The sequence below is a fragment of the Tursiops truncatus genome, chromosome 1 (assembly GCF_011762595.2).
Source record: "Tursiops truncatus isolate mTurTru1 chromosome 1, mTurTru1.mat.Y, whole genome shotgun sequence".
NCBI lineage: Eukaryota > Metazoa > Chordata > Mammalia > Artiodactyla > Delphinidae > Tursiops > Tursiops truncatus.
In genome coordinates this window covers 21,008,723-21,022,490 of record NC_047034.1, presented here as the reverse complement: position 1 = coordinate 21,022,490, position 13,768 = coordinate 21,008,723, and the positions used below count along the sequence as shown (strand labels likewise).

Below are 13,768 nucleotides of genomic sequence, written 5' to 3'. Positions count from 1 at the left end.
GTATTTCATGGTATGGATTCACCACTGTTTGTTTAACCTTTTAGCTGTTGAAAGACATCTGGGTTAACTCAGTTTTGGGTTCTTATGAATAAAACTGTTATAAACATCCATATTTAGGTTTTTGTACAAACATAAGTCAATTTCTCTGGGATAAATGCCCAGGACTGCAATTGCTGTGTCATATGGTAGTTACATCTTTAGTTTTTGAAGAAACTGCTAAATTGCTTTCCAGAGTGACTGTACCATTTTGCATTTCCACCAGCAATGCCTGGGTGATCCAGTTTCTCTGCATCCTTGCCAGCATTCCGTGTTGTCACTATTTCTTATTTTAGCCATTCAGTAGGTGAATAATGATATCTCATTATAGTTTCAACTTGCATTTTCTCATCCCGTAACTTGTCACTTCATCCTCTTAACAGATTCCTTCACACAGCAAAGGTTTTTAATTTTGATAAAGTCCAATTTATCAATTTTTTCTTTTATAGATTGTGCTTTTGGTGTCAAGTTTAAGAACTCTTTGCCTAACTTTAGATCCTGAAGATATTTTCCTGAAAACTTTATTGTATTACAATTTGCATTTAAGTCCATTATCCACTTTGAGTTAATTTTTGTATAAGATGTGAGACTTGGGTTGAAATCTTTCCTTCCTTCGTCCCCTTCTCCCTCCCTCCCTCTGTCTCTGTCCCTCTGTTACTTCCTTACTTTTTGCCTGTAGATATCCACTTGTTCCAGCAGTATTATGTTGAGCTGTCTGTCCTTCTCCACCAAATTGCTTTTGCATCTTTGCCAAAAATGATAAATGGACATATTTCTGTGGGTCTATTTCTCATTTCTTTATTCTGTTCCATTAATGTATGTGTCTATATCTTCATCAGTATCACATAGTCTTAATTACTGCAGCCATGTAATAAGTCATGAAACTGGGCAGACTGATTCCTCCCACTTTCTCTTTTTCAAAATTGTTTTAGCTCTTCTAGTTCCTTTGCCTTTCCGTATACATCTTAGAATAACCTTGTCCATATCTACTAAAAATCTGAGATTTTAAGAGGAATTACACTAAATCTGTTTATCAGTTGGGGGAGAATTGACATCTTTTTTTTTTTTAACATCTTTATTGGGGTATAATTGCTTTACAATGGTGTGTTAGTTTCTGCTTTATAACAAAGTGAATCAGTTATACATATACATATGTTCCCATATCTCCTCCCTCTTGCGTCTCCTTCCCTCCCACCCTCCCTATCCCACCCCTCCAGGCGGTCACAAAGCACCAAGCTGATCTCCCTGTGCTTTATTATGTTGAATCCTCTAATCCATGGATAGTAGGTCTATTTATTTAGGTCTTCCTTCTTTCATCAGCATTTTGTGGTTTTCAGCAAATAAGTCGTATATATGTTTTATTAGATTTATATGTGTTTTTCTGAGTTATTGTAAATGGTAGTGTATTTTTAAATTTCAGTGACCATGTGTTCATTGATAATATATAGAAATCTGATTGATTTTTGTATGCTGCTCTTGTATTCTGTGATCTTGCTAAACTCACTTATTAGAAGATTTACGTAGATTCCTTTGGATTTTCTATATAAACCATCATGTCATCTATGAATAAGGATAGTTTTATTTCTTCTTTTCCAATCTTATGCTTTTTATTTTCTTTTCTTGCTTTCCAGCATGATGTTGAATAAGAGCAGTGAGAATGGACATGCTTGCCTTGTTCCCAATCTTGGGAGAAAGCATGTAGTCTTTCACTTGGGTGTAATGCTTGCTGTAGATTTTTTTGTAGATGCTCTTTATCAGGTTGAGGAAGTTCCCCTTTCTTTTTATTTTCCTGAAAGTATTATTCACGAATGGGTGTTGAATTTTGTCAGATGCTGTTTCTGTATTGATTTATATGTTCATGTGCTTTTCTTCAATTTGCTAATGTGCTGGATTATTAATATGGTGATTGATTTTCAAGTACTGAATCAGCCTTGCAGTCTTGGAATAAATCCAACTTTGTTGCAGTGCATAATTCTTGTTATATACTGTTAAATGCAATTTGCTAACATTTTGTTAAGGATTTTTACATCTATGTTCATGAGTGACATTATTCTGCAGGTTTTGTTTTTTTCACACTGTCTTTGTTTTGGTATTGTGGTAACACTAACTTCATGAAATAAATTGGGGAGTGTTCCCTTCTCTTCCATTTTTTTGGAAGAGGTTGTGTAGAATTGGTGTTATTTCTTGTCTAAGCATTTGTGAAATTCTTGAGTGTTACCATCTGGCCAGGAGATTTTGGGGGGAGAGTTTTAAAATTATGAATTTAATTTCATGAGTGATTATGGGCTATTCAAATGATCTATTTCATATTGGGTGAGTTGTGGTAGTTTGTGTTTTTGGAGGAATTGGTCCATTTATCTAAGTTGTCCAACTTTGTGTAAAGTTGTTCATAGCATTCCCTTATTATCCTTTTGATGTCTTCAGGATCTGTAGTGATATTGCTGTTTCATTCATGATACTGGTAATTTGTGTCTTCTCTTTTTTCTTTAGCAGTCTTGTTAGTGGTTTGTCTATTTTATTGAATTTTTCAAAGAATTTTTCAATTTTATTTGAATTGATTTCCATTCTTTGATTTTCTTTGCTTGCTTTGGGTTTAGTTTTGCTCTATTTCTAGGTTATTCTAAGGTGGGAGCTTAGATTATTGATTTGAGATTTTTGCCTTTTTAAATGTACTTAATTCTATAAATTTCCCTCTCAGCACTGCTTTTGCTGTGTCCCACAAATTTGACATTTTAATTAAATTCAATGTATTTTTTTTTTTTTTTTTTGCGGTACGCGGGCACCTCACTGCTGTGGTCTCTCCCGCCACGGAGCACAGGCTCCGGACGCACAGGCCCAGCGGCCACGGCTCATGGGCCCAGCCGCTCCACGGCACGTGGGATCCTCCCGGACTGGGGCACGAACCTGCGTCCCCTTCATCGGCGGGCGGGCTCTCAGCCACTGCGCCACCAGGGAAGCCCAAATTCAATGTATTTTTAAAATTTTCCTTTGAGGCGTTGACTTAGGGCTTGTTTAGAAGAGTTCTGATTAATTTCTAACTGTTGGAGATTTTCCTGGTATCATTGTTACTAATTTCTAGTTTGATGCTTTCGTCGTCAGAGAACACACTTTGTATGACTTCAGTAATTTAAATTTCTTGAGTTTATTTTATGGACCAGGATATGATCTCTCTTGCTATTTGTTCCATGAGCGCTGGAAAAGAATGTGTGTTCTGCTGTTGCTGGCCAGGGTTTTCTGCAACTGTTGATTAGATCCTGTTAGTTGATGGTGTTAAGTTTTTCCGTATCTGTGTTGATTTTCTTTTTAGAAGTCCTATCAGTTGTTGAGAGAAGGGTGTTCAAGTCTCCAGCTGCAACTGTGATTTTATTCCTTTTTCTAGTTCTACTGGTTTTTGCTTCATATATTTTGTAATTCTGTTGTTTATACATAGATGTTTAGAACTATGTCTTCTCGGTGGATTGACTCTCTTGTAAGTTTATGATGTTCCTGTCTATGGTAATTTTTTGCTCTGAAGTGCACTTTGTCTCATATTAATATAGCCACTCTTTTGTAAATGTTTTCTCCCAGTCTGTGGCTTATTTTCTCATTCTCTGATCAAGAATTATTTTCTTTTCTTCAGTTTTAGAAGTTTGACTATGATATGTCTTATGGATTTCTATGGGTTTACTCTTTTGGGGGGTTCACTCAACTTCTTGAACATGTAGGGTTAGCTCTTTACCAAATTTGAAAAGTTTTCAGCGATTATTACCTTGAGCACTTTTTCAGCCCTACCTTCTTACTCCTCTCCTCTGGGGACATGCCATGACTGTTAGAACTTTTGTTATAGTCCCACAGGTCCATGAGGCTCTGCTAATTTTTTTTTTTTTGGTAGTTTTCTATTTCTCAGAGTTGGTAATTTTTATTGTTCTGTCTTACAGTTCACTGATTCTTCTGCCCCCTCCATTCTACTGTTTAGCTCATCCACTGAGCTTTTTATTTTTGTTAATGTATTTTCCAGTTCTAAAATTTCCATTTGGTTCTTCTTTATATCTTGTATTTTTTTTGAGGCGTTCTATTTGCCAAGACAATTTTATTTTTTGCTTGTTTCAAGTGTGTTCATAATTGCTTGTTGAAGCATTTTTATCATGGCTTCTTTAAGAACTTAAGGTATTTCTAACATTTGTCATCCTCACATTGACTCCTATTGTCTTTTTCATTCAGTTCGAGATATTCTTGGTTCTTGATATGAAGTGTGATTTTGAACTGAAACCTGGACATTTTGAGTATTGTAAGACTGGATCTGCTGTTTTATCTGGCTTCCTCTCACACTGTTCTAGAAAGGGAAGAAGGTTGAGGCCTTATTATTGCCAGGCAGGGGTATAAGTCCAGCTCCCCACTCAGCCTCCATTGCCACCTGAGCGGGGGGGAGGGGGCTCTCTCCACCACTGCCGGGTGGAGGTGGGGATGTTGGCTCCCCTCTAGGCCTCCACTGATACCTCCCTGGCTGGGAGGGCTGAGAGTGCCTCATTACTGCTCCCCACATGACATCTATTGACACCAGAGGGGTGTTACTGATTGAGGGTAACAAAACTCCTCTCCACTAGGCTTTATCTGATACCACTCAGTAGGGAGAGAGAGGGGTGCCCTGTTACTGCATCGTGGTGGTGGTGGTGGTGGTGTCAGTAGTGGTTGAAAGTCTAGGCTCCCCAAGTGGTCTCAACTGACACTGCCAGGGTGGGGAGCTCCTTATTACATCCCCAGGTAAAAGTCTAGGATCCTCACTGGGTCTTTGGGGGCATGGGTAATGGTGGGGGTCAAAAATATATATATATTTATACTGGGGATATATATGTATATATAGAATATATATACATATATATATATATTTTTTTTTTTTTTGCAGTACGCGGGCCTCCCACTGTTGTGGCCTCTCCCATTGCGGAGCACAGGTTCCGGACGCGCAGGCTCAGCAGCTGTGGCTCACGGGCGCAGCCGCTCCGCGGCATGTGGGATCTTCCCGGACCGGGGCGCGAACCCGTGTCGCCTGCATCGGCAGGCGGACTCTCAACCACTGCGCCACCAGGGAAGCCCTAGAATATATTTTTTTAAGGGAAAAATAGGGGAAAGTAAATGTACTTCATCTTCTATCAGTCTTATTCTGTATTGATTATTTCTACCAGTAATATTCATAAAGAATTGGATAAAAGAATGAAAGTCTGTATTTATTTCTTGGAGCAAAGAGCAAAGAACATTAGTAGGGTAAAGGCATGGGATATGGATATAGGGTCAAAATATCGTGCTTCATGGCTTTTGACTATATATTGACCACCATGTTAAGCATGGGTATAATGACCCTGGCCTTAAGTAGCATGCAGTCCAGTTTGGAAGCCAAGATGGGGATTGCAAAATGGATATGCCAACGAAGCATCAATTTCTAAGTGCTCAATAAGCCATAAAGTGAGCAGCTTGTCAAAGAAGGCTGATGTTGAGATGGAGCAGCCAGGGAGGCCCCACATTTCATACAAGAGGCAGGATGTGCGCTAACCTCAGAAAAATCAGACTTGGGTATGATGGGAGGAGGCAGCTGGTGAGAAAGCAGTGAGATAGGGAGAATGGAATTGACAAAAATGGAAAGCCAGTAATAGAATAACAACTGCAACATTTAATTACTGTGTGTATTAGGTTCTGGACACTATGCCAGACACCTTACATGATTTTAATCATCCCTCACAACATCCCTTTGAAGTATGAAATATAATTCTATTTTACAGATGAGGAAACTGAGGCCCAGGAAGGTAACTTCCCCAAAGTCACATACCTATGTCAAGAGGAAGAGTTAGATTCATGGGACGTCTGTCTGAGATATTTTAAGCACCTTCCTAGAATGCTGGGAATGTACACAGCATTTGGCTAGAACAGCATTAGCTTGGGTGAAGAGAAGAAAATAATAAGATTAGAAATTGAGCCAAGATGTACGGGCCTTTCTACTTTTGAGCAAAGGAGTGAGGGCCTGAGTAGGTCTCTTTGGGGACAGTAGACAGAGGGGAACTACGGCAGGGAAGTGGGCCCAGTTTCCATTATGTAAGATGAGAATATGGATCTCACACTGACTTTTGAACAAAACCCCTTGCCAGGTCACCTTTCATGTCATTTCAAAAACACTAAGAAGACACAAATCTTCCAGTGGGGCTTACTTCCTCTTCTCTTTTTTTTTTTTTTTTGAAAGACAAATGTTACATTAGGGGCATTTAAAGAACACCTTTAGAATTTTTCAATAGAGACTTTGAGATGTGATGGGTTAAATTCTACTTAGCTTCTGGCTCCTTATTTTTTAAATGTCGTGTTCCTGAGTCATGCTTAGCCATTCGTTCAGACTGTTTAGGTTAATTAGACACATGTGGGTAGACAGAATGACATCACATATCTCCTTCAGAAGAGACAGAGGAGAAACAGAGGGGAAGAGAAGGACTCTAATAGAATTTTGTTCCAAAAGACTGGATGAGACTGACCAAAAGGGGGAAAGAAAAAAGAATTGGACCAAAAGATTCCAGTGAGCTTTTGGACAGCATGTCTGTGGTGGTGCAGTCAATCAGTAGTGCTAAAGGAATTATAAATATTTCCTATTAACACAGGAAGGGTAGGCCAAAGAAGTACAGCCTGGGAGGGTCTACAGAGAGCTGTTTCCAAAAATATTTCACAGAACATCAATCCCATGGAAAGATCCAAGAAAAAAGAGTTCTGTGGTTTGTGAAAAACACTAGGTTAATCAAATGTGTCTTTACTGCCAGACTTTTCAGAGCCTTTAAAAATTTCACATGCATTATGAAATCCCAAGAGGGGCTGTAGTATGCTGTGTTCCCAAATATACTTGTTTACAGAAATTCCCCCCACCCCTACCCCCACACACTCTTTTTTTTCTTGGAGATTTCTTATGACAGGTACATTACACTTCACACTTTCATAAGTTCTGGGACAGGGAAAGACTTACCTCATGACACAGAACTGTATGCCCCACTGTAGGTTTTTCTTTGGTTCCTCAAAGATGTGTCTGACATATGCTTCTAAGATTACTTGAGAACTAAATGAATATTTTCTATTTAAATCCAGATGTACAAAGGCAAGTAATTTTCTTAAAATTTCCAAATTTCTACCCCAACCCTCTCAACCATCCAAATGACTCAATAACCTAGTTCATCAGAGGAAATTGCAGCTATTTTATGTACTTTTAAAAAATGAATGCTCAATTATAATCAGATTATAAAATGAATCACATTGCCACATCTCTTTCTAGCCGCCTGGGCTGTAAGCTATTTGTTGTCAGGTTCTCAGTGGCCTCTTCCCTGCTGCCCAGCTCGAACCTGGGCCTCCCGCCCTATCGGATCAAAGAAGTTGTTGGCAAACTTTCTCACGTTGTCTGTCCCAGAGGCCCTGGAGATCTTTTGGAATTCACCGAAGGTTGCATCTTTCTCTCGCGAGATCTGCTCCGTCTTCTGCTCCTTTTTCCTAATGGCTTCCTTAATGCCCTCGATGTGGCACTTTTCCTCCTTCTCGGCGTTCAGCTTCAGGATGTGATGATTCTTCTCCCGAAGGATGTTGAGCTCCCGAATGTGCTGCACCTTGTCACCGATATTCTTGTGGACGTTACTCCTGGTCTGCAGGATCTTCTGGTCCGCGAGCTCCATGGACAGCCGCTTGTGCTCCTTCCTCTGCTCCTCGGGCTCTTCCGCGCACCACTTGACCTGCTGGCACTGCTCCTCCTCCCTGACCTTCTCCTTCGGCTCCCGGTGATGCTCCTTAATCAGGCCCTGGGGAAAATCTTGGGACCACTGGGAACTCTGTTCCAGGGACAGCTTCCTGAGGAGCTCCTCAGCCTTGGCCTGGCAGTCCATGAGGACCTTCCGGGCCTGGTAATTGACTAGGGAGCTAAGATTGGTCTCCTGGATCTTTTTCTGGCCCTCCGTGGTGTGCACATGCTCCTTTAGACAGGCCTGCTTCAGCCTCTTCTGCAGCTGCAGGCTGTTCCGCTCCCGCAGGTCCTGCATCTTCCTCTCGTGCTCCTGCAGGTGCTGCACCTGGTACTGCTTCCCGTGCTTGGTCTCGGCCTCAGAGGGGACCCCTTCCAGCTTCTCCTGGCGCTGGTTGTCTTGGTCCTCTAGCTGCGCCTTCCACCTGCTCCCCTGCCGGATCGTGTAGGTCGCTTGCCTGTCCCGCTGTCGGACACGCTGCTTCCGCCTCAGGCGAGCCTTGTGCCACTCCTTCTCCTGCTGCCACTGCTCCTGGCTCTGCTGCAGCAGCAGCTGGCGCTCTGTCTCTAGGGTCAACTGGACCTTCTGGTCTGAGCGCTTCAGCTCCTCCCAGGCTAGAGCCGCCTGCTGCTGCAGCTCCCGCATCCTCTGGGCCTTTTTGAGCCAGGTCAGCACCAGGGCCACAATCTTCTGGTCCCTGGAGGATATTACTGCCTTTTCCAGCTTGTACTTGAGGATCTGGGTGTGCTGGTTGTGCATCGCCTTGCTGGGGAGCGAGGGATGGGAGTACTGGCTGGCTAATGACTCCCCTGGATCATTACGGTATCTTTCCTGGATGTACACGCAACCTGACTGCGTCCCGAACTCTCTGGAGGGCACAGAACACTTCTTCGTGAGAACCGAGGAAAGGGACCAGCGACCGAGACCTCTGCAGGCCGGCACTGCCCACTGGTCTCTGCTCTGCACCTTTTCTACCCTGAAAGTTCCACTCGGGGGAGTGTAAGCTCCCTGCGGGTAAGGTGGGGGCGAATCTCCCCAGGCCGGAGGGTGGTGCTGGCAGGGCTGAGGTTGTTGCGGTGGCAGCTGGGGCTGCTGCTGCTGCCGCCAGGCCGGGCTAGGCGGGCTGCCTCCCTGCTCCAGGGGCGTGGTACCTGCCTCCCCCCAGGCGTCTTCCAGGCGCCGTCTGCGGGGCCGGTGCTTCCTGGCGTGGTCCGGGGGCCTCCGGGCCACGTCGGTCAGGCTGCGGCTTTCAGGCGGAAAGTCCGGGTACCGGCGCCGGCGGGGCCGCGGGATGGGCGAGTAGAGCAGGTGCGGCCAGGGCGCCGCGGCCTCGCTCCCCTCTCGGGGAGTCCCGGCCCGGGAGCACAGGCTCTGCTCGCTCTGCGGCCCTGACCCACCCAGCCGCGCCGAGGATGCGCGCTCCTTGCGGGGCGGCGGGGCCTCCCAGAGGTCCGAGTGAGGCCGCGGGGAGAAGCGGCCGAAGCCCTCCATGCTCCCTCCCCGCGCTCCCAGCGTCTGAGCCAGGGTCCCGGGACCTCACGGGGTCGCTGCGGAGACCCGCCCCGCCCTCGGATCCCGGGGGTCCGGGCCGCCTGTGACGCTGTGGCCACTTCACAATGCACCTCCGCCCCCCCCCCCCGCCCCCCGCCGTTGCCGCAGCCCTCGGCCCTCGCCCACTGGGGACTTCCTAGCGCCCGAGCGGTGAGAGGACGGGGGAGGAGGGGAGGGGAGGGGGGAGGAGAATGGGGGGGAGGGGGAGGAGGGGCGGGGAGGGGGAGGGGAAGGAGAGGGGGAGGGGGGAGAGGCTGTAGAAAGACAGGGTGACCCTTAAAGCTGAGGGTGCGTAGTGAACCCCCACCGGTGTTTCAGGCAGGAATTTGAACTCGCATTTGTACACCTTAAAGTAGCAGAATTTTAAAAGTAGCCAGGTGAAGGCGTTACCCCCAGAATGGAATGTAGCGGGGAAGTCCTTTAGTCAGGGGTCCCTGCGTCTCTGCGCCTCTGCAGTGTATGCAAATGAAGCGGCCGTGGAAGCACATTAATTCACTGCACCATCCTTCTGCCCTTTTAAGTTAGCAAGCCCAAAGTGTACTTTTTAAACTTTTAGGGGAGAGAGAGAGAGGGAGAGAGGAGAGAGGAGAGAGGAGAGAGAAGGGAGAGAGAGAGAGAGAGAGAACAACTAATTTGTTTTCTCCTAATATGGCAATTACTGCTTTTGACAAAATATGAATGTTAAGTGCACATTTTTGAAATAACATCAGTGGACAGCTTGCCGAAATCACATTGTTGTTTTCCTCTTTCTCCAGTTTTGTGAGATTAATTTTTCTTGTTGAGGCACCCAGGGCTAATGGGAAAAGCACTGGATTTGGTCATGCAAACTTGAGTTTCAATCTCCTCTGCCACTTTCCACTTGTGTGGTCTTGGGCTAGTTACTTAACTCTCCTGACCCTCAAATTCTGGAACAGTGGACTGGAAGAGGGGCCGTGACAGTACCATTGTTGGGCTGCCCTGAGGGTCAGATGAAACTATGTATCAAGAGCTTAGTGCCTTAATGCATTCAATAAACATCATTTTGATGTCCTTCTAGCCTTCAATTACAAATTCTAAGGTTTAATATACGGGTTTACAAAAATTTCTACACATTCCTAGAAAAGAAGAATGGAATTAATGTTATCCTAAAACAGTTTAGGTAAAGGATAGAGTGCTAGGGAGGGGCGATGCCTCTGTTATGTTCTGTTGTGTTCATCCTGGACTGTGGATCATGGCTAAGTCACTTCCTTTCTCTGAGATGTAATGAGGAAACAGTTCTGGATAACATTCTCCAAATATGGTCAATCCTTAAAGAAGAAAATTAAGTATTTACTGACCCCAGTCCTCTTCACCCACATCTCCTTGAAGTTTCACAGTGACCCAGCTAGGCAGGACCAGTAGAACTGATAACATTTGCTTAAGACAAATCTGAGACTTGGCCATATTAACTGATTCCCCCAAAGATCAGTTGGTCAATGGTGGAAGTTTTGACTTCAGGTTCCCTTGTCTTTCCATATCATGCTGCCTTTCAGGAAATGCACTTTGAATTGAGACATGTGTTATGGACCGAAAGTTTGTGTTCTTCCCAATTCATATGTTGAAGCCCTAAACCCCAGTGTGATGGTATTTGGAGGTGGGGCCTTTGGGAGGTGATTAGGTTTAGATGAGGTCATGAAGGTGGGGCCTCCATGATAGGATTAGAGGAAGGGACCAGACCTTCTGCTCTCTGCCATGTGAGATCACAAACAGAAGGTGGCTGTCTGTAAGCCCGGAAGCAGGCCGTCACCAAGAAATGAATGTGCTTGCATTTTCACCTAGCACCTCCCAGCCTACAGAACTGTGACAAATAAATGTCTGTTGTTTAAGCCACCCAGTCTATGATGTTTTGTTAGAGCAGCCTCAGCTGACTAAGATGACATGCTTTACAAAAAATTATGATCAGTATATATCCGAGGGTCATGACAGCCATGTTCTTGAAGCCATGTGGTAGCAGCCTTAACCAGAGTGACTGAGGCCTCCCCAGGAGCCCACTCTGCCTGGATGGGATCTCACATGCAGTCATTAGCACGTCTATAGCTGAGGACAGGAGGTTGTTTCTACCCTAGGTTTCTATTGGTGCAACTCGTACTATTGTTAGAGAAATTATTTAGTGATTATAATTTTTACCAGGAGGCAGCTTTTACATAAAATAAATCAAATTTGAAATGGAATCATTTACGTGAGGAAATATTTGGGCATGAACTGAGTTGTGCTGCTATCTGAATGTCATATGCCTTTGTGGAAGCTTTGTAAAACATTTTGTACATCTACATGTGGCTCTCGCTGGTACCAGGCCATTTCCTGTTACAGAGAAGCAGTGCTGTGTGGACAAAAGTACAGCCACCCAAGAGCCAGGAGGCCTGCCACCAGGCAGCTCTGCCACCTGCTGAATCACCTGAAGTGGTCATCTTATTCTCTGTCTGGTGACTCTGGTGGTTTCTTCATTGCTGCAGGAGATGATCTGTAATATCTCATTCAGTCCCCAATGCAACTAGAAAGAGGAGTTCAATTTAGTAACTCCTGCGGCCTTCATTCTGCAAAACAAAAATGAGTTAATCCCTGAAAAATGCTTACAGCAGTGCTTGGCATGTGGTTGCTGCCTTATAAAAATTAGTCACTAGAGTGATCATAATCATTATTCCAAGAGCATTAAAACCATAGCCATAGTGTAGGGCCGAATTTAAAGACATAGTTTGGCAGATGTAAGCTATTACATATGGAATGGAAAAACAACAAGGTTCTACTGTATAGTACAGAGAACTATATTCAGTATCCTATGATAAACCATAATGGAAAAGAATATTTTTTAAAAAAAGAATGTATATATATATGTAACTGAATCACTTTGCTGTACAGCAGAAATTAACACAACGTTGTAAATCAACTGTACTTCAATTATAAAGAAAGAAAGAAAGAGAGAAAGAAAGAAAGGAAGGAAGGAAGAAAGGAAGAAGGAAAGAAAGAAAGAAAGAGAGAGAAAGAAAGAAAGAAATACATAGTTTGGAGCAAGCCAGTTTCCCAATTCAGGGCTCTTTGGCCTCTTTCTTGCCCTGGAGGTTCTCAGAATTCCTCATGGAATTGAGAATAGCTCACTCACCTCTGTTGATGATAGAGGGGACACAGTCTTAACTTCATGATGCCACAAACATTTATTGAAATCTGGGCCAGGATTAGAAAGATAATCAAAGGTCCTTGCCCGCAATATTGCTAGGAGAAACATGTCCAGGTAACGGATGTGGTAAGTGGTTAGACGGTAAATTCAACAGTATTCCTAGAGGAGGGAGGGGTTAGTTTATAAGGGAAGTTCATCCAGATTGTTCATAAGGGAAGAGTTCACATAGAATGATGGTGCTAAACCTGGGAAGGGAACTAGGATCTCACCATACAGGGATGGGCAGGAGGACACACCCAGCAGAGGACACTGTGTGGCCACAGTGTGAAGCCTCAGAAATGCCTGGCATGTGGGGTCATGTGTGGTTTGTGTAGCGGGGACTTGGGGTATGTGTGCAGTGCCGTGACAGGTGATGGCACCAAAAAGGTGGGCTGGACCCAGATTCCACTGGGCCCTGAATGCTAGGCCAAGGAGCACAGGCTTCCCGCTGGGCAGTAGGGTTCCAGCTGTGTCCAGAAGTGCTTCAGGATTCCTTGAAGCTGCCGGGGGCCCAGAGGAGGTGGGGCTAGAGGACTTCAGGGCAGCCTCTGAGGCCTCTGTCCCTGCTTCACCCAGAGCATCTCAGAGCAGCTCAGATTTTATCTGTTTTCTATCCTGGGGTTCTTGGTAACACCTTCTTGAAAAAAGTTGGGGCTTCCTCTGCTTATAAAAAAGCATTAAAATCCACTATGTAGACAACAGTGAGTCAGTAAGAGTCTTGAAACCAAAAAGTGACCCGATTTAGTTTCTATTTTAGAAAGCTCACCCTGGCAGCAAGGTAGAAGATAAATTGAGATGAGTATGGGGAGGGGACTTGGAGAAAGGGGGCTAGTTAAGAAATTGGTTCAGTAATGGGGCAAGCAAGAAGGAAGTGAGTGTAAACCCAGACATTGGCAAGGGGAGAGGGAGGGTTGGATTCAAGGTACACGGCAGAGGTCAAGGAACCATGACCTGAAGGTGGACTCGATCTGGAGAAAGAGGGTTTCTACCCCAGGGGCCTGGGAAAATGGTGAGTGGCAGTGACAAGAGGTCTCAATCCAGGTGACCTTGAAAACAGTGATTTTGGAAATCAGGTGAAAGAAGCTGTAATAAAAGTGACTACGGCACAGAGCAGCAAACAGAATGTCTGGAAGAGGCTGATGAAACTGGGGAGAGAAACCTTATCTTTTGAGGGACCTGGTGATGAGGCTCCTGCTTAGAGCACAGCTGCCCAAGCAGGACAGGTGCTGTCACCTGCATTGTTAGCATCTGGTCAAGATCCCTGGGAGAATGACTACCTGGGAAGCCT

General features: G+C 44.6%; 1 protein-coding gene across 1 annotated transcript; it reads right to left on the bottom strand.

The window, feature by feature from the left end:
- Positions 1-7,214: 7,214 nt before the first annotated feature.
- Positions 7,215-9,251, bottom strand: CCDC185 (coiled-coil domain containing 185). Its single transcript, XM_019920296.3, has one exon. The coding sequence runs from the start codon at positions 9,249-9,251 to the stop codon at positions 7,341-7,343; it is 1,911 nt and encodes a 636-aa protein (XP_019775855.2). The 3' UTR covers positions 7,215-7,340.
- Positions 9,252-13,768: the final 4,517 nt, after the last annotated feature.